At 43.0% G+C, this 21,499-nt stretch overlaps 1 protein-coding gene across 1 annotated transcript; it reads right to left on the reverse strand.

The window, feature by feature from the left end:
• Positions 1-2,167: 2,167 nt before the first annotated feature.
• Positions 2,168-20,537, reverse strand: CREG2 (cellular repressor of E1A stimulated genes 2). Its single transcript, XM_042810376.1, has 4 exons — positions 20,145-20,537; positions 18,847-19,016; positions 8,206-8,319; positions 2,168-5,758 (listed from the first exon to the last, which is right to left on the reverse strand). Exons 1-4 carry the CDS (start codon positions 20,535-20,537, stop codon positions 5,611-5,613), a joined length of 825 nt encoding a protein of 274 aa, XP_042666310.1. The 3' UTR covers positions 2,168-5,610.
• Positions 20,538-21,499: the final 962 nt, after the last annotated feature.

Consider the following 21,499-nt stretch of genomic DNA (forward strand, 5'->3'; position numbering starts at 1 on the left):
TAACTATTTTTAAAATTAAGTCCGGTCAGTCGAGCCCAGTGGTACATGCGTGAATGGAATGAGTCATCGCCTCCACCCTTTTCCTCACCCACGTTCGAGGGTAGAATAAGCGTCCTCCCTAGGGAGAGGCGGCCTGCGGGGCAGGAAGCGGGGAGGGACAGCAGCAGGTACGGTCGGAGGCTGACAGAAATAGAGCGCGGTGTGTGGCAGGGCAGGGGGGAGGAAGCCAGTCGCTAAAGCTAAAAGTTGAGATAAGAGAGGCATTTGAGCCTCCTTCGTCACAATAGCACGTTTTTGGGAACAGTGACTCTACCACCGCCTTGGGCAGACTGCTGGATATTCCAGGTTGGATACTGTGAAACATCTCTTCTCAAAAGGAGCAGTGATGCAGTGGCACAGGCTGCCCAGGGAGGTGGTGCAGTCACCGTCCCTGGAGGTGCTCCAGAACCGTGTGGATGTGGCACTGAGGGACGTGAGCATGGTGGCAGTGAGCATGGTGGGGATGGGCTGCTGGTTGGACTGGGTGATCTGAGAGGTCTTTTCCAGCCTTAATTGAGCCTTCTATGAAGGCTTCTGCATACTTTTGCAGCTACTGAAATGGATCAGCTTTTCATCAGCCTTTTTGAACAATCTCATCGTTTGATTTTCCTTGAAAGGTCAACAGTTGTTGCGTCATCACAGCTACATGCACTGTCCAACAACATTGACAGATCTCTGTACAGGCTTCTTCCTAATTGTGACTGTAGATCTGGCAGTGCCTGGCCTACTTTCTGAGGAGGGTGTACTCAGACAAAGGCCTTGAGCTCAGTAAGCCCTTGGTGCCAGCAGGACTGCTTTGCTCTGTCAGCATCAAGGCCATTGTGCTCCACGTTCTGGCTCACAGTTGGTAAAATAAATCCAGTAAAAAAAAAAAAAAATTAAACCCTAAACTATTCTTTAAAGTAACTCAAGCATTCTCCCCAAATACTTGGCAGTATAGTTTTGGGACTCTCTCCAAAAGCACTGAGTATTGTGAGAACAAGATCAAAGGAACAAAGTCAAGATGACAGCCAGGGCAGATCTATGGAGTGCAGTAAGGGGCTGTGGAGAAGAAATCTGAACAGCAAGAGTAGTTAATGAAGGAAAAAATACAGGAAAACGCTGGAGGATATGAAATGGTACATGGTGAACGGAGTTAGTGGCAGAGCAGAGGAGGTAGAGGCTGGATGGTGTTGAAGAACAGCAAGCAACAGAATTTTGAAGGAGCCAGAAAGTGTTTGGCAAAAAGCAGATTGAAAAAGAGTATTTTTAATGAACCCAAAACTGTAGTTCAAGTGAGAATTTTTTTTGAAAAACAGTGATAGGTACTTAGTGTACTCAAAATAGACATTGCTCCAGAAAAGGGACAGAGGTAAAAAATAAGTAAGTAAGTGAAAATGAAAGGAACATCTGCATGGACTGTTCTTTGAAGAGTATGGAGTCATTGGAAACAGGAAAATGATGCCGATTATAGTTTATACAGGTTAGGAAACTATTGTCATGATTTTCACAGATAATGAAGTCCAACCAATGACAAGACAAAGATGATAAGGTGTAAATAGAAAGGAAGCACAGGCTGTTCCTTATTCTTTTCATTTTTTTTTTTTTTTTTTTTTTTAATGAAGTAGAGACTTTAATGGAGGAGCTTGAATTTTGTTGAAAGGAGGTGCAAGAAAACAGTATGAAAGGGTAACTTGTCAGCCTGGGCTTAAGAAATCTCGCCAGAGGGAAGCAGACAGAAAAGAACAAGCTGTAACAAGAACTTACAAGAGTAAGGCTAGCAGTGGAAAAAATAGCACTGAGGAATCTTCCAAAACACCATTAATGCACACCTGATAGGTGCCGGCTCAGTCTCCTGGCAGACAGGAACAACGATTGTTGTTAATAATAACAATTAATTGCCATGATGAAAACAGAACTGATATAACTGAGAAGACGAAAGGAAGATAGAATGTGCCCAGCTGCTTCATCCCTGGAGAGATGTGAAGCTACACCAAGATAGATCTGATTCTCTGTTCCCAGAAGTGCTTTGGAAGAAATTAGCTTGGTTCAGAAAAACAGAAAAAAGCAGAAATTTGAATAGCTGCCAAAAAAAGTAAGCTACTTGGGCTCATACCATCCTGCACACTTAAGGATATACTAACTGCAGTTCCTCTTTGAAAACTGTTTTATTTGCATGTTGTCCTTGATGGGTATTTTGTTAACATTCAGTATCTTTAGAAATCAAAAGGCATTGCAGATTACAGTAAACATCCAGAAATAAAACATACTGAACTTCCTCCAGCTAAGTGATGAAAATTTCATCAGTAATGGAGTATTCTTTGGTTAAATAAGAACAGCAGTTAAGACTAGCTGTGCTTAGTCCTGTGCATGCATGATGTGTGCACAATTTAGCAAAACATTTGAGCCCAGGATTCAGAACTTTGTCTTCCTTTTCTTTCAGCAAATACACAGACATGATTAAATGCATCTCTTAAATACTGCAAAAACTCAGTCAAAGTTTTAAATAATAGGTGTTGTGCAACAAGTGTTTTTGGGGAAGCTAAAGAAATAAGTAAAATACGGAATACGTGGCAATACATTGCACATCAACTAGCTAAAATACTTAACAAATTTTTCAGGGCTTATTCAGACTTTCTAAAAATGTTTCTTTGATCTTATAATCAAAGCACAACAAATAAATAGGATTTCTGCTACCAACTTAAGCTGAAGTGAGATGAGACCCTTTACAGTCTCAAGGAAATCTGATCTCATTATGCTATCTTAATAAGACTCTTTTGATTAAAAGCTTTTACAAATGTCACTTGGCATATGACAACTAATTCCACTTGATACATTTGCCTCTTTAAGGAAAAACTGGAAGTAGTGCATAACTAATAATGTAAAAAACAGTTAAACAAATTATTGACTGTGTCTTCCCCTTTTTGTGCTATGGAAAATTCCATTCAAAAATCTGCACGTCATATTTTTGATAAATTTATGTAGACTTTCAAGAACTTTAATGGAATCAATTCCTTGGAGAAAGAAAGCATGAAATGCGAGCAAGTGATTTACAGCAGTGTTTCCTTATGAAGGCTCTTTTGTCACTTTACATGCCATTCTACCTTGTGTTTTGAGCTTCTGTCAAGAATCTCAAGGCTTGTCGCTATAGAAAAGCTCTCTGATGAATGTGTCAATTTATAACACAGTATATATCTCCAATTAATCTAACTGTGCAGGGACACAGCAAGCAGAATAAATTCAAAACCTTTCTTATAGCACACACTTCTTAAACGGTTAAAGCTCTTTATCTAAATATTGTGGACACGCTCCCTTACTGCTTTAAGGCAAGAGTGTTAGTCAGTAATGGATAACACATACTAAGACCACGTCCCTGTTACCAAGATGTCTAAGGAAATGAAAGTTTCTAAAATTCTCACTGTTCCTTAGCTTTCTTAAACACTGGATTTGCTCACCCTATGTGTGTGTTTGTGGGGGGCAGAGGGAGAGAAGTTCAGACTTCTCTAGGAATAGCAGTAACAAGGATGACAAACTGTCTAATTACAGTTGCACAGAAATGTGTAGGTTGGACCTGTGGAAATTCTCTTAGAGAGCCTAGAACTCTGCCTACTGACCTCTGTTTTCCCATTAATCCTAGTGGACAGTGTCAAATCCATAGTGCACAAAGATGTCCATGGCAAAATTAATCCAATCAAGAATGATTTCATTGAATGGTATTCTGTACATTTGTACAGGACCAGCCATTTTGATTCAGTACTACCCAGTACCAGATTTGGGGGCAAATTTAGATGGGAGGATGCTGTTCATCTGCCAAGAAAATACGGGAAATACATTCAGACAGGACACTTCCTCATCTTGTGTAATTACTTCTGCAAGAGATCTGCAGACTCACTGGCAATAAGACAAGAAAAAAATGCTTACCAAGTGTCTAAAGAAAGTTTCTCCCCACATCTTCCTTCAGTTCTTACAGAATATTAGGAATGTTAGAGATGCCTGCAGACTTGAGGCCAAAATCTGAGTAGCCCTGGAAGTTAAAACAGCACGGTGCCCAGGTCTGTTCAGAGGATAATGGTCTTTTTTCATGCCTGAACCAAAATAAGCTCAGCTACACTTAATTGGCTTCCAGGTGGTCACAGCTCCCTGAGCTGCCTTGGAACTCTGGCCAGGGATTAACCTGTAAAAGCTCAGGTCACTCACTGAGAAATCCACGCTACTCATGCCTGCGTTGATGTGGGCTAGTGCCAAAGGCTCTGCTTCCCTCCCAGGGATTCAGAGAAAACCATCTCAATCTGCCTCTTTCTTAACGTAACAGGGAGACCAGCCATATGGTTTTCAAACTGTGTCATGATGTGACATGCTAGCTATGGGACCTTTTGCACTATCACACCATTAGGAATTGCAGAATAAGATTACCAGCACATTTCAAGAAAGGGATGAAGATTATTAAAACTGCTCTGTACTCTTTTGGGATTATTTTATAAGATGCGTATTCACTGCCTATTCACAGTGAGTTTGTAAACAAGTTTGCACTTTCCACACTAGGAAAATGAGTATTTTGATGATCTAGTGGTTGGTGACCCTGCGCATAGCAAACTAGATGATCGATGTGGTCCTTTTCAACCCAGGCCATTCTGTGGTCTGAAATATCTATCTTCAGACTTCTTTAAAAAAATATCGTGATCAAACCCTTTAAACCTCAGGGAATAAATGAGAACTAAGGGACTGGCTCCATCCCTAGATTAGTTGGTGAGGGTTTACAAAAGTCCATTGCATAAATGAGTCAAAAATAAAGTGGTGGCTGGACATGGGGTGCAAGAAATGTGGGACTGCAGGCTATTGATAAAATTTTTGTGTTTCATAACAGGAACAGACTAGCTAAGAATACTTAACGTCTTCTTAGGAGAATGTTTATAGTTGTATTTGGATAATCCCTGTAAGCCTGGTTTGGTTTTGTCTCTTTACATGTTTAACCAGCTTTGTGTCGGTAGAAGACAAGTTCTGTTGAAGTTGTGTTGCTTGAGCAGCTTGCATTTTTTTCCACAAAAAGTCTTTGGAGCCTTTCTACTCAATTTCCAAGTGAAATATTAAATTAGACAATTAGGAAGAAATACATGTAGAAAATATAAGTTAGCAAAAGAGAGCAGCTTTAGCACAATATTTTAACAACTTAAATATCTAATGGTGTAGTTGTTAGGTTTAGATGAGAGCACTTATATCAGAGAGACTGAGCAGCAATAATACTTCCACAATACATGGAGGGCTGTGAATAGGCAAGTTTGCCTTTTCTGTGAAACAGAACACCATAGTTAGTGAGTGGCAAAAAAAAAAAAGTCTAAACAAACAGATACATTCAAGATGATACATTGCCTGTTTGAAATGACGTGTTTCTACATTGCAGGGTAGGGCTGCTATCTACCTCTCCTTTATAATTTGAAAGTCTGTGTTGGTTTATTTTCACCCTGCTCCACGTAAGACAGAGTTATTTTGAAACCTTTTGAAAATAATATATATATTTCACTGTAAGATAACCATCTAGAGTGAAATTTTTTAAGTGTTCAGAAAGGAAAGCGCCGTAGATCAAAGCCCATTCAATCAAGCTTTACTTGGAACTGCTTTTAAATACTCTTCTACTGCAATGGTAGAAACACCTCCATACCAGCTCTGAAGCCAGACGTGTTTGATATTCATTTTCATGAAGAACCACTCGTAGCTACGAGGCCACTTTCTTATCACTGGGTGCCTGGAAGGGCAAAAAAGAAATATTAAAAGATGTGCCAGATCATATGCCTTGTCTCATTTTTTTTTTCAGCCTACTGTGCTTTGCCAGAAGGAAACTCGAGATCTGACAGTCACCATCATTCATCTTTTTTTGCCCTGCTTTGAAATAAGGTTTATGATATTCCACACCTCAATATGGGTAAAACTACAGCTTAAGGTAGCCAATGAATACCTCCTTCCTCTGTTGCAGAACAGAGAATTTGTTGCAAATGTGGTTTGGTTTATAAGTAAATAAAAATCAGCTGAAGGAGAATTTCTGAACACGTGTCAAGGTTGTGTTTGTATCTCTTCAAAGGAAACTCTTGTAGTAATCTGATTTCTGCAAATTTTGTAGAAAAGGCTTGTGTGCAAATACAACATCCATCTGTCCTTGGCCCCATATTTGCTATTGCTTGAACTCCTGCCAGCAGGGTCTCATGAGTGGATTCCAGTAACTCCCTGTTTCCCAGTCAGCCGCCCCTAGGCTATTTGTGGGCATCTTGGGGGCATTGCTGACAGAATTTAGGTTTTGTTTTGTTTTGCATGGTTATGAGCAAAAACCAGCAGCAACCTGCTGGGTGTGTTATTGCTTCATTGAGCTGTTCCCAGATGCTACTCTCCTTTTGGCTCCAGAGGATGGTGGTCCACCAAAGACAGTGGCCTTAAAGGCTTATAAGGAGGGTAACTGAGGTTGTGATTTTATTCAGTATTCCACTTCCTCCCTTGGTGAGCCTGTATTTTTTGTAAGAAGGGAGGCTTGAGGCCATGTGCAGGTCATTGGAGATGCAGCCGTATTCAAGCCACAGGGACTATTACAATCTTTACCAATTTCTGAGCAGCCACAGCAAATTAACTGATTTTATTGCAGACTTGCTGGTGTCCTACAGGCACCCAAAGCCTTGCATAAGTGGCAGCTATTTCTTTCTGGTCTATTGGGTGGTGCGGAAGGTTTACCACCTACTTCTGGGAGAAGCTTATAGCTCTGCTGAGGGTGCAGCTCAGCCCTGCATCACCTCCAGGTGATAACCTGGAGCAGCTTCTTTGTTGTTCCATTAATTACTACAAGGATGACGGGGCACTCTGACAATGTCAACCAAATTTGCCTTTAAGAGCAGTGCCCTCTTCCCTGGAGTCAACTACATTCATCTCCACGACCACCCAGCTATATAGACAGCTGCCTCAGGGTTTTCCCATGAGGATTCCTTTGAGCAGCTGCAGTGTATATGTTTATTCCTTACAGAGCATCAGAAAAAAACAGAGACTGCTTAAAAGCACTGGTCAGCAGCACTGGACTTTATGGTGAGGGACTGTGTTTGGTTGTCCTGTGATCATGTTCATTTGGTGTGCTTCTCTTCTATGCCAGTGACCACTGCTACCCAGACCTGTAAAAAATTAATTTGCCCTGCCAGCCTTTCTCTCGCAGCTTCCCCATTTTCTCAAGACTGACCCTGTTGTTCATGCCACCCTATTAAAACCTGTTCACCCAGATCCCTCCCAGCAGGCCAGAGAGAACATTGCATCTGGGCCATGCCAGGTGTCAGCACATCCCAGTTTCTCCACAGTACTTGCTGTACTGGGCAGGACATGACCTGGAGGGCCATCCCTGGCAGCCTGTGCTGTAGGTGTGTCCCAACTGAAGTTTGAGCTTTTGATGCCTATAACTCTGATAAAAACAGGTCTCACTTGAGGGTGTGGGGCACACACTGGATGTGAGGTGAATGGTGTCAGGGCTGTGCTGGTGTTTGTTGACTGGAGACCGTGTTCTGTAACTATTATGGCTTTGGAAGCAGTTCTTGTGCACAGACTCTTTCTGTAACCACTTGCTACAAGACCTATATTTCTCTCAGGACAGCCCGACAGCACACTCTTTTATTCTCCGTTGTAGCTCATTTGAAGGTGTCAAGAACTGCAACGTTGGGAAGGACAAATTATTTGCTATCAGACTGCAAAGTTTCCAGGAGATGAGAAGCTGACAATCCATAATTTTGTTTCCAACCATTAGGTTTGGCATCACAGAAGCATTAGGCTTCAGACTGGTACCTGGAAGAAAGCAGAGCTCTGCTCTGGCTATTGTCAGGATTAGGAGCAATTCTTGTGCTGTGGTGAGGAAGAATTGCTAAATGCAGTGTCCCTCTTAACAAATACACCCCATATTCATGGAATCTCTCCTCAGAGCCACATGATTACAAAAACGTTTTACTTAAATCTAACATTTAGCAACTGTGTCTCCATATTCCTTGCCTCAGTAGGTAAAACGAGGTTACAAAGCTCTGCTTGTTATTTCAAAGCAGCAAAGGCTCAACATACTTTGTTGTCCCCAAAGTAAATCAGGCTTGTTACTTCTCAGCTTTTCCATACCAAATGGCCACATCTATATATTTGTCTCAAATCTGCAGGCTGTACTATACTCTATGCATATCACATACAGACCTAGAAAATATTGCTTGCTTGGCAAATTCCGTTTCCTCTGGAGGCACTGTGACCATCTGTCCTGTGAGTGTCAGTCTGGCGCACCTTGGATCCTCCGGATCAACTACGTTTTTTCTGTGCACAGAGAAAAATGCTCACGTGTAATAGCTTGTTTTATTTGCTTTTGCATAAATATTAAAAACTGCAAAAGTTTCTCAAACCTCGCAGGTCTTTTCTGCCATCAGCTGTAACATTCTGGGGGTCTGTTGATCGAATACTCACCTGACATAGATCTCTACTGTAGACATTTTCTTAATCTTAATGTATGCTTTTAAAAACTGCCTTCATAAATATATTTTTAAATGTGAAAATAGCAGGTTTTCTAGACATACAGACTTGAATTCAAGAGTCTGAAAAGAATTAGTAAGATGGCATATGACCGTGCCTGCAAAATAACTATGCATGCTCGTATTTGTGTGTCCTTTTTCCTTCTGCCTATCCTAGAAAATCAATTCTTGTTCATTTTTATCCATTTTTCAACTGCTTTACATTGCTTTTCATCACAGAACGAGCCAAAAAAAAAAAAAAAAAAAAAAAAGAAAGAAAAAGAAAAAAAAAAGAAAGAGAGACAAGTAAGGTCTATTAAAAAAATATATCCAACTGCACTCATCCTTCAAACTGAGACAGGGTAGATACTTGTTGCCTTTTGGCTCTTTCTATACAGTAATAATAAATAACTCCCATTAGTAGCTACGGAGCAACTGCTGACTCTGACTTCTACAGTACAGTGATATAAATCATATGTAAACTGACAAACTGCAAAAAAGTTTCATGAAATGACTACAAAGACCTGCTCCGTAGATGTGCTGAACAGCCCCACGGCTCATTGCCAGCACACTGAGACTGCTCAGCATTGCCCAAGACTGGGTCCCCACTTACAAACATATGCCCTGAAAACTACTTTAGGAAATGAAGATTGCATTTCTTGCTCAGTTTTAATCTGAAGCAGTGCAGTAAATTACATCTCATTTGTGTGCAATTTTACTTAAGGATCTCGGCTTGAGCCCTTTAGCATTAACTGTGCAATCTGCAATGGCTTTTTTTGTTGTAACTCTCAATATCTGCCTATCACATGCAGGAAACATATGGGCATCCTCCTGCAGCTAATTTAACACCTGCAGATTCCCCACAGATGGTTATGAAAGACTGCGTAGCTTACTGGATAAAGTGTCTGCTTTTATAGATAGGACCACAAACAGAAATACGCAAGGAAATACAGCGAGCTGGTTGATACTCAGCTATGCCCAGTGAGCACTTGGCACAGTCTGTAGCCTGAGATCCAAAGAGCCGTTTGCAGTCACATCATCTCTGGGGCGTTTTCAGCATCCTGTTCAGGGTGGAGCAGCTGTTCTCTGAAGGTGATGTTCAGCCTAACGATGTCTGGACAAACTGCACTTGTGCTTCTTTTCCCTTGCCATGCATGAGAGGAAGCTCAGCCACTAAGGGTCAAGCTCAAGCTTTCTGTTCACATCAATAAATAACGGCCCCATTTTCTGCAGTACATTTTTTTTTTTTTAATTATGAAATAACAAATGGTGTCCTGAATACCTGAAAATCCACATTCCTTACCCTGACACAAGGAATTTTACCAGCGTACATTCATAGTATAGACTTGTCTACATGGTCGCAGAATCATAGACTCAATAAGGTTGGAAAAGCCCTTTCAGATCATCTAATCCAACCATCAACCCATCACCACCACATCCACACATTTATTGAACACCTCCATGGACACTGACTCCATCACCTCCCTGGGCAGACTGTTCCACCTCACTGTTCCGGTGGTAGCCTCATCAACTCTTCCTGATATGAATTTTTCCCCACTTTGCAACCTGAACGTCCCCAGTGCAATTTGAGGCCATTCCTTCTCATCCTATCACCTTGGCACCCTACGTATTTTTATACATTCAACTCACTGAGTCTTCAGAATATGGAAGGGAATTCTCACTAGCAAAACTGCAGTTCAAAACATTTGCTTTAAACTAATAACCCTTTGTATATGAAAACCATTTTATCCATAGCCTAGTAGTGTCATAAAACAACAGAAAGTGGGGAGGGCTATTTGCAGCTGCTTTTGTCTGGTACAGCCCCTAGGTAAAATGTTAACTACTTTCAGGGATGTTTTTAAAGGATGTCTTCATTTCACAGAGTGATCAAGGTGATCCATGTGGCTGTAGGTAGGAGCAGAAAGAGGTTTACATCTTCTCAAATGGCAATTATTTGATCTTTTCGTGCAAATATTTATTCTCAATACTTGCTGATTTTTGAGTTGGCAATTGACTTGATGTTGCTGTTATGCAGTGAATGTTGCCTTCCTTTCCTAAGAGTTTTTTTTTTGCCCGATAGATGTGTCAGATGTGGTTTTTCCCTGGTTTACAGGAAAAACTGCACACTGCATATGTGGCTGATGACAAAACCTACATACTGTACAGCTATATCTGGAATCTTTTTATTGCTGTATATTTTTCCCTGCCTCTTTCTTCCGTTTTTAGTTTTCTGTATGTTATTCTCTCCTCTCAGAGTGTTACACTGGTACACACAATACTACCATTCCCAGTAAAAGTTATTCAGACTGAATTTTGTACAACCGAGCAATGCTCTGGAGAGGCAGAAGTTCATTTTTCTGGGCAATGAGGCAAATTATTTGTTAAAAACATGCACGATGAAGTTTAGAAGAGCTGAACAAGGACAACCACACATTTGAATCTAGTATTATTATTTGGCTGCTTTGCTTTTAACACTGCCTCTTATCATAGGTTTTCTGTTTCAGAACGCTGACCTTGTACTCTAATCTTACACTAACATTAGTATTTGTTTCAATCAAAGGACCCCTTCATATTCTGAAATAAATCTGTTTCTACATCACTATTGGCATAGGATTCCCCTAGTAATGAATGATTACTTTTATGGTTTCTAAATAATCAAAAAACACTAGAAGTTAAATCTCTTCTAACTGTGTTGTGAACGGGTTTTGACTTTTCATTGGTGCTACTGGTGTAATTAATGTACACACAGGTTTTATTTCTTAGGAGTAAGGGGATACAGCCAGTGACATGGCTCATATTTTTACTAACGATAATGAAGGGATATTAAGGATAAATTTACAGGTATGTTTACTAAAGTATCCCTCCTACACATCCATAGGGGTGTAGCCATACATTCCCTAGTTATTTCTTGCCTTCTACCTAAATTAATCCATATTCAGCTCTCAGTCCTTGGGTTCCTTTTGCTTTGGTTGACACAAGGAATGCAGAAACAGCTTTATATCAAATTTGTGCACTGCTGCTGGGGGCTGTGGGGAGGCAGAGCCATGGAAAGAGAAGGCATGCTGACTGCACTGTCTCCATGCCAAGGAAACCATGGATGGCTTCTTAGGTCCCAGCTAGAGAATCATCTGCAGCCCTGGAGAGGTCTTCATGGAGGCTGTGATGAGAACTGAAGGGAAGAAAAAGCAACGACTTGTGGAACAAGACAAATCAATAGGGAACATGTTTATTTATTTATGCTTATATAAAATATATACACCTTCTTGCAGAAATTAACTGAAGCCAGATGAAAATGGAAGAGGATTCAGCTTATGCACTTTGTAAGAACACGGTGCATTAAGAGACATTCTCTTAATTATTCATCTGATTTGTGAAGAAAGAAGAATTGATTGTCTCCATCCCTCTGCTTATGGTGAGCAAACAAGGTATGCAGAGTTTGACCCACCCTGGGCAGTTCTCTCCTGTGAGCATGTGAAGTTGGAGAGGGAGCTGCATTCGCTTCCGTTCAGCTGGCCCTCAGAGTTCCATCTTAGCTAGCTCTGCTGAGCTACGGGCCGGCCAGCGTCCAAGTGAATATGCTTCTCAGCAATGATGGGAAGCATACTGCTGATGAACACGTCCCACTTATTTTACTGCATACCACTTCTGCACTTTCTGAGTCACAGTTCAGGACTGGTTCAGGGCAAAGAGTGCCACCTACTCATTAAATTGTTTTCTGCATAAGCCAGCTTGTAGCTCACAATTAGAAGGTTCCTGTACCAAAACTAGCAAAGTGCTGATCTGATGAATGTATGGTTCAGGCTGATGTCATTATATGGGTTCACAAGGCGATGATACTGGGACTTTGTTAGGGTTCCTTTTTTTATTTGAGATCCCTTCTTTGATGAGTTATTCTCTGGCTCTGGGTTTTTCCATGTATTACCTTTATCCTTATCCTTTAATTCCACTGAGATAGAACAGACTGGCACAGATCAGCAGTAAAAGCAGAAGAAGAGTTCGGGAAGCGCTTGAGAAAAACCACCAGATGTTCCCAAGAAGGAATCAGTAGGAAAGTGGAAGAATTCAGTGATGCTCCAGGGACTGGTGGAGGAAACAGGGATCTATAGATGGGAATCTCTCTGTTCTTCCCCAGCCTGCTTTTCCCATTGAAGAGCTACTCTTGAAAAGACAGCACTTTCCATCCTTCCAGGAGAAAACTTTACTCCTCTATTTCTTCTTGAGCAGAACAAAAGAGAGAAGAAGCTGTGAAAGCTTTCTGCAGTTGTAGAAAAGGGGAGCCAAGAAGAAAGCTCTATTATTGCTATTCCTATTCCTGGTACTTTAGAGCACCTCATGTGTGGCATAAGGGCTATGATTGTCCTGCAGTGGTAGCTGCATCCATACAAATCTATGCCATTAGGACTGGCTGAGGATGAACTTGCTGATCCCCATCTGCTTCCACACACACAAGGCAGGCACTTTGTCCTCCTGCATAGGACCCCTATCTGCCTTGTCCCAAATAGCTAGTATGGCATCATAGAATTTCTCGTCTTCTAAAATCTACATGAAATAACAAAGGAAATGCTATGTGCTTTGGGAATTATTGCAGGGTGCATATAATTCTGCTTATTAAATCTGATTAATTTTGAAAAGCAAGTTATCCTCCTTATTCATTTCATTTGCTCGTCACTAACTGATGGAGACTCTGAGGCATAAAGAGTGCATTGGTGCTGCTAATCCACATGGCATGAACGTCAAAGAAAATCTCTGCTGAAAGCAATTTCATAATCTGAAAAGCTGTTACTGGCCTTCAGCTGGATATGGTAGGGCAGTTTTGCTCTGCTATGGCTTGGACAAACGCTTGAGAGCCAGCAGAGACACTCAAAAGACATCCTGACTTTCAGAAGAGCTGTCTTCCATGCTGGACCTGAAGTCAGGCTTGGGAGCTGAAGAGTACAATGGCTTTTCTTCATCCAAGTGATCCAGTGCTCATAGTCTACCTGTCTGAATGTTTTAAGTCATTCTGCTGTTCCTAGAAGAGAATACTTTCTAGAATGCTTTAACTGTAATTTCTTATGTCATGACAGATTCTTTGCCTGTCTTTGTTGACAGTAACAACCAATTTTTTTAGTTGAACTCTATGGTTAAGCCAGGAAGGTTTTATATAGTTCAACCACAGACAATTCACAGAAGAAAAACAAAAACAAACAAACAAAAAAAAAAAAACAAAAAAAACCCCAAAACAAACCAGAATCATAGCATCAACTGTTTCTGTAAGCAAAGTCAGAGAAACACATGTTGGTGTACCAGACAGGGATTTTGGGAAGCTGGTTATTTAAGAATACAGGAGAAAAAACAACAAAGTAATTTGGAGCTATATTGCGTGCATTGGGTCATGATGATAGTAGGTTTCATATTTGACTTTCTAATTTGATGTCTTCCTGAATTTTTAAGTACAGATTTTTTTCAGGAAGAGCTACTGACATAATTATTTGCATATGACTGAAAAGAGCCAGTATAAATACCTGAACTAGAAATGTGTCTGTGCCACATAACACCATGAGGTGGGTTCTCAACTTCCCAAAAACTGAAGGATGTTTGGATTCAGCCTTTGTCTTCTGTATGCATGACTTCTCCCTTGTGAAGGTGCAATGCTAAATTGCTTTGTTATGTTCATCCTTGGATTAAGCGACTGTGCCGAGAGGCAGATAAACATCAGATCACCAACTGACACCTCAAGGGCTGTGCCTGCCATCCAAAGCAGTCTGTCTTTCTCTCAGGATTGCCTCAGAATAAAGTTTGCAATTCATGTAAGCCAGCAACCAGCCAAAGAACAGGAACTCTCACCTGCCAAAGTGCTCTCCTCTAGCAGCCCTCCTGGTGGCCTGCCGCCCTCCAAAAATGCTGGAGATGCTTTAGTTCATGCTAGTGTTGTACCTCAAGCAGAAAATGAAACAGGGTTGGTGGAATGGCTCTGAAGGAGCCACCTCTGATGCATGTCATAAAACAGCAGAGGAATCTGGGTCACTCAAAATCACTCCCAGTCTGCAGTGAGGATTTGAAACGCCATCGTCAAGCTAACAGCAAAGGGAAACGAACCTAAGGACTTAGCTCATCACTTCTCTTTCTTTTCCCCTTGTATGAAAACCAGCCTATGGCAGCCATGTAACTGTTCCTCCTCTCAGAAAGCTGCATTTGGTCCCTTTGAATGTGCTGAACCTGATGTCAAGGAGATGACACATGTTTAAAATTAATTGCCTGCTTTCCAGACTGCAGCAGTAATAAGGCAGGTCCAGGATCTTGGAAAGATCCTCTTTCCAAGCAGCTTGTGTGTTGGGAAATTTATTCAGAACAATAGCCTCTCTATTCTTTAGTATAGGCCCCAGTCTTGTTCTCTCTGAAATCTGCAAGAATAAGACTCAATCTTTTCAGTTTTTCTGCAGAATAGGCATGCCAGTGTAGCCTATTTATAGCCTTGAACCATTTAATTTTTCTTGCCTCCATTATCCATTTATCTGCCATCAGATCAGACACAGTGTCACCACTAACACTCCTGCAGCCTGACCATCAGAGAGCGTCTGCAGAGAGAGGAACAGCCTGTGTCCCTCTGGGAAATGGAAATCTCTAGGTCAGAGATGAGGAATCCAGGCTATAGTTGCAACAGTAGCATGCATTGCAACCCTGATACCATCTATCACAGCTCTCTTTCTTTCATTTTTAAAAGCCAGCACAGTTTGAGCTTTTTAACTCTTTTTCCCCAGATGATTAAGTACTAAGGCTGGAAAACAAAAAAGGCCGCCCTATATCCCTTACAGCCCAGAAAGGGGGAATATTTATTGTCAAGGTTTGAAGCCTGAGTATATTCTGAACCAAAGCACATGAAATTCACTACTAAATTTAATATCAAACTGATGTACAAGCACACAAGCCACTTGAAACTCATTAGATACAAGAAGACTATCGAAATGTCAGCTATGTTTTCTTGCAAAAGGCCAGAGATTTCCTTTGTATGCAATAGGTCAGGAGCATTCTCCAGGAGAGCACCAAACACAAACACCAAGCATTGACTATGAGCATCAAACAGCTTTCAGTTATTTTAAGTCGCACAACTTAGAGTAGGTTAATAGTTGCATTCTAATAAAATTATACATGTAAACAAGCTACAAGGCCAAATTCACTGCTGGCATATAAGGACATGAACTTTCTCACGTCGAGCATTATTCCTTCAGCTATTCTGCATAATTATTTTGGAATTAAAACAACTAATAATGTCCTAGACTGAGAGAACTTCTGGTATTAATACCATCTATAAATGGCACTTCTTTTTTTGAAGAAAACCTCACAGATACTGCCTTGACATCTAGCACAATATGAGGTCTGCCAGGATAACAGGCATGAGCAAGGAGGAGAGAGAAGACTGCTACATCACCTCACAAAGCCCAGCACTAAGGATGCTCCCTGTTGCTCACACGGCCGATCTGGACAACTTGGCATAGAAGAAGCCTGGCAGAAGCTGCTGAAGCTTTCCTGTGGGGTACTGGAGTGCTGCAGAAGGCTGAGATGTTGCAATGATGAAATAATGAAAAGTAAACAGAAAGGACTGACAAAATAAATAATGCAATGAACAGTGATTAGACTCTGAATCTTTGCATTCTGTTGAGTAACAAGCTCAATATTTAAAGTGTGGTTACATGCTAAAAAGGGAGTCTCCTGTTTTCTCCCACCTTCCCTCCTCTGCTCTCCCTTGTGCTTCTCTGGCTCCCAGTGAGCTACTGCAAGTTTCTTCAGAATTCTGTTTGAACTCAAGGTCAGGCAAATTTCTGAGCTGATGCAAAAGAAAGAGGGAGCAAGAAGTGTAGGGATGTGGCCACTGGCAATTAGAGAGGCCTCAGCTGTCCTGAAATAGGCATTACCAGTGCCCAGAGTGCTGCAGCACAAAGCACAGACATACTGAGCAATAGAGCAGTGGTTAGTTAGGGAAATTAATAGGTACTTAATAGGATGACAGTGAATAAATATTCTTGAAGGGTTGTGATGTATCTGAATTTTGTATTTTTATAAATCATGAATCATTTCTCCTTTGTTGGTAAATTGGCACTTCCTAAGCAGGTAAATCAGGCAGCAATGTTGCTAAAACATAAAAGGCAAGGACTTTCAAAAGTGGATGCTTAAAGTCAGGGATGAAAGGCCACACTCCAGTGCCTAAATGCATGTGTAATTCTCAGAAGTGCTCATCACCAACAGCTGACATCAATGGCAGCTGCTCTGAGCATTGAGCCTCTGAAAATAGGGCATCTGTGTTGCTGCTGGGATGTGGAGCTGGCCATACATTTTTAAGTACTTGATCTAGATATTCTGCTCATTATTTGATTGAATGAAAAAGCTTAGAAAGCAAGAATAAGCTCCATTAGCCTTTTATGAAACAACTGATAAATTTAATTACAATTTGAAATTATTAATTCAAAATATTTAATGAAATAATTTTAAGCAACAGAGTAATGTGGAGTAATGGAATCTTAGCTCCACCACTCTGTTGACCTTTTCAACCATTCAAAGCTGAATTATCATAGAATTACAGAATGGTTTGGATTGGAAAGGAACTCAAAGCCCAGCCAGTCCAAATCCCCTCCAGCTCAGGCTGCCCAGGGCCCCATCCAACCTGGCCTTGAGTGCCTCTAGGGATGGGGCACCACAGCTTCTCTGGGGAGCTGTGCCAGCGCCTCACCACCCTCGTAGTAAAGAATTTCCCCCTAACATCCAATCTAAATCTCCCCTCTTTTAGTTTTAAACCATTTCCCCTTATCCTATTACTATCAGCCCATGTAAATAGTTGGCCTCCTTCCTGTTTACAAGCTCCCTTTAAGCACTGGAAGAATGCAATGAGTCTTCCTGGGGCCTTAATAAACATTAATTATTTACCTTAATAAATGTAATGATGGAAAGTATGTATTGGTGCTTTACATTGCAAGAGGAAGCCGTCGTTTCCTGGCAGCCTTCCATTCCTTGGGAATGGGACATTATCCTGACATAACTCTTTTTACCACCATCTAAGTCTTAAGAAAACAAAGAGCATATTCTGGAGACAAACACAGACAAGAGGAACAGTGCCTTGCTTTATATTTGCCATTCACTGTTTTTTTCCCATGTTCTCTTCAGATAGCAGGAGTGAAATCTGAGATGGCATTCAGCTCCAATCAGGTAAGCTTGGGATGCAGTTCCTAAGACAAACCTCTCTTCCCCCAAAGAGGACCTTATGATCTCATTTCTTTCTGAGGCAGTCTGTAATTCCCAGTTATTCTATCTATTTCCCTATATCAGCTATGATCTGCTTTGCTAATGGAGCCCTGTCTGACACAGTTTTGGTGTCATCTACCTCGTCACGTAAAGAGGCCTTTGGAAATGACACCTCACACAAGGCTGACCCAGCCACGCTTGTGGCATGCCTGACTGTAAACAAACATATGGTGCAGATACGTCTTTTTCACAGAGGAAAGCATGGTGGGGGAAAACTCTATCAGCTTTGAGTTTACATACATACATTTTAACATGTAACACTTCAGCTTGTGCTCATTGTTTGTGTGGTTAGGGAGAAAGAAAGAAAGCTCACTGTTTATCTCAGACCGGCTGTAGATCAGTACATCTCAAACCCAGCATCCTTTACATGGAAGACTGTTGTTTACCAAAATCTCTTCTCGGGAGCTACAACCCAACCAGTGGGATGTCCAGAGCTGTCAGGTGTCAGTAGAGGTGGCACTTAGGGACATAGTTTAGTGGGCGTGGTTGTGATGGGTTGGCAGTTGAACCTGATGATCTGTGTAGAGTGCCAAGATGGTAAGACAAGAGGTAAAGCTTTAAGTTGCATCAGGGAGGTTCAGGTTTGATATCAGGAAACATCTCTTCTCAGAAACAGCAGTGATGCAGAGGCACAGGCTGCCTAGAGAAGTGGTCCAGTCACCATCCTTGGAGGTGTTCCAGAACCGTGTGGATGTGGCACTGAGGGACGTGGTCAGTGGGCTGGTGGTTGGACTGGCTCATCTGAGAAGTCTTTTGCAACCTTAATGATTTTATGATACTCTGACTTCAACAGCCCTTGAAACTCTGCAGACATTACTGACTAGATCACTATGGTTTATAATTGGATCTTGAACGCCTAGAATTCATGGAGACACCTCCAAGGAGAGATCACTGAATCATAGAACCCTTAGGACTGGGAAAGATCTCTAGGATCACCAACTATCCATCCACCACCAATGTCATCCACCAAACCATGTTCCTGAACAGAATCATAGAATCATTAGGGTATTTGCCTGCATTTGTTCTCACTGAGGTTGGTACTTGGCAGATAAAATTCTGTTACCTGCAGAAATTCCCATCTGATTCTGGTAGGGTCAGTGATGCTACAGGATCCTTAAGGAGATCTGCCACTGCATTATCTTTCAGTGTCACATAAAAGAAAGGAATCCCAGTGCTGTTATTGACAGGACCGTCACTGACAGGCAAAAGGTTCCCATAGGGCATTCCTTGGATCTGCAAAACCCAAATAAGTCATCGTCAGCATCTCTGCACACAGACAGTTCCCAGTGTTGGTCATTACCCAGGGAGATTTAGAAGGAAGGACAGCAACCCCCAGCTGCTCAGAAAGAGCAGCTGTCATCAAGAGACACATTTTTACTGAATTACTACTTTCTCATGTCTTCAGATATTTCTTTCTTCATGGTCATTTCCATGTTAAATAGTATAATTATCAGTCAATATATTAATTCAATGCAGCTGGTAAAATCCTATACAGCGAAATCAAGTTAAGTGTGAACACTTAATAAGAAAACTCTGGATGATGTTATTAATTGGAGTGCATGCTTTTCTTTTTTTAATGTTCATACACTTTTAGAATTCGAATGTTTATAGTGCTTATAAACGGTCCTCATAAACATTAGTAGGGATACTTTAATGAAGCTGTATAACTTTGAAGCTAAAAATGCCTGTTTATTATTAAGAATTGCAATGGGAAAAAAAAACAAAACAGAACAAAACAAAACCAGCAGCTGTCAGTAATATTACAGAGTCACAGAATATCCAGAGTTGGAGGGACTCATGAATCACAAAGCCAAGCTCCTGGCTCCACACAGCACCACCCAAAATCCAAACCCTGTGTCTGAGAGCGCTGTCCAAACGCTCCTTGAACTCCATCACTGCCCTGGGCAGCCTGTTCCACGCCTCTGGTGCAGCCCCTTTCCCTAACCGCCAGCCTGACGCAATCCTCCAGGTAACTGCAGCCAGTATGGGAGCTGTCCTACCAAGGGGCTGCGCTGAGTGCATCAACCAGCAGCGCTCAAGTCTTAGGGCTTCAAGAGAATCTCTGTCAACCTGACGTGGAACCAGAGGTTTTGTGCACAGCTGTATACGTGTAATTAATGATACGGTGTTAAACGTGTTGTTTCACGTTAACGTAGGCGCCCACTGGCTCAGCCCAGCTCTCTGAAGTTTAAAATAACAAGACCAAGTCAGCAGCTAGTGAAGCGGTCAGTGAGCTACCCACGCTGTGGGCTCGTTCAGGAGCTATCAAAGCTGCCTCAGTAGAGCGCCAGGGAACACGCAGGGGAACACGTTAAAGCCGGAACCCCCCGGCAGCGACCCGCCACCCCCTCCCCGCGGTACCTTTCCGTGGGCGGCCCGGGAGGCCAGGAAGCCCCAGGCGCCGTGTCGGGCGAGGCGGCGGGCGGTGGCGGCGCGGCCCGGCGGTGCTGCGGGCTGCCGGCGGTACGAGAACATCCGGGAGGGGGCGGCCCCCTGCTCCGAGCGCCGCGCCGACGCCCCGGGGCCCAGCGCCGCGTCCTCCCGGTACGCCGAGGCCGGGAAGCTCTGCTTCCAGATGCCGCCCGCCTCCTCCAGCAGGCCGGGCAGAGCCTCCTCTGTGGAGGAGCTGTGCAGCTCGTCTGCCGCTCCCCCCGCCTCGGGCAGCGGCCAGGACACCGAGCTGAGAACCACGTAGCCCCCCGCGCCGCCCCATAGCAGCGCCGGCAGCCACCACCAGCACCGCGCCGCCGACATCTTCTGCGGCGCGGCCCGCAGCACCCTCCCGCGGCCGCCCGCTGCGAGTGCGGCTCCGCGGGGCCGCCCGCAACGCCCCCCGGGTCCGCCCGGCCCGTGTGTGATACGGAGAGAGACTGCCGAGAGCGGGAACGGCTCTCTGCCTTTGGACAGCTCTGCACCGCGAGGGGCACAACTCCGCTGTGCAGCCCTGCGTGTGCTGTGCTCGCTGGGCAAGATCTTAATCAGGCAAAGATGTGAATGTTGGAGTTTATTTAAACGGTTCTACCCCTCAGGGGTGCTTCACTTGGCAGTAGATCCCTTCAGAGCAACGCTGCGAACTCAATTGTATGAAATAGCCGGGGTGGCCAAGAAAGCCGACGATATCCTCGATTGTATCAGAAATGGTGTGACCAAGCAGGAGCAGGGGGGTGATCGTCCCTCTGCACTTGGCACCGGCGAGGCCACCTCAGTGCTGTGTTCAGTTTTGGCCCCATCACTACAAGAAACGTATCCACACCGTGGAGCGTGTCCAGAGAAAGGCAGCAAAGCTGTGAGGGGTCTGGAGCACGAGCCTGATGGGGAGCGGCTGAGGGAACTGGGATTGTTTAGTCCGGAGAAGAGGAGGCTCAGGGGAGACCTTATCGTTCCCTGCAGCTACCTGAAAAGAGGTGGAGAGAAGGGGGTCAGCCTCTTCTCCCAGGTAACAGTAATAGGACAGGAGGTGATGGCCTCAAATTGCACCAGGGGAGGTTCAGGCTGGGTATTAGGAAACACTTCTTATCAAAAAGAGCAGTGAGGCAGTAGCACCAGGTGCCCAGGGAGGTGGTGCAGTCACCATCCCTGGAGGTATTCCAGAACCGTGTGGATGTGGCACTGAGGGACGTGGGCAGTGGGCGTGATGGGGTGGGCTGACGGCTGGACTGGATGATCTGAGAGGCCTTTTCCAACCTTAATGATTCTGTGCTGCTATTCTTCCATTG

The sequence above is a fragment of the Centrocercus urophasianus genome, unplaced genomic scaffold, assembly GCF_019232065.1.
Source record: "Centrocercus urophasianus isolate 14NV4802_14NV808 unplaced genomic scaffold, USGS_Curo_1.0 seq_12, whole genome shotgun sequence".
Taxonomy (NCBI): domain Eukaryota; kingdom Metazoa; phylum Chordata; class Aves; order Galliformes; family Phasianidae; genus Centrocercus; species Centrocercus urophasianus.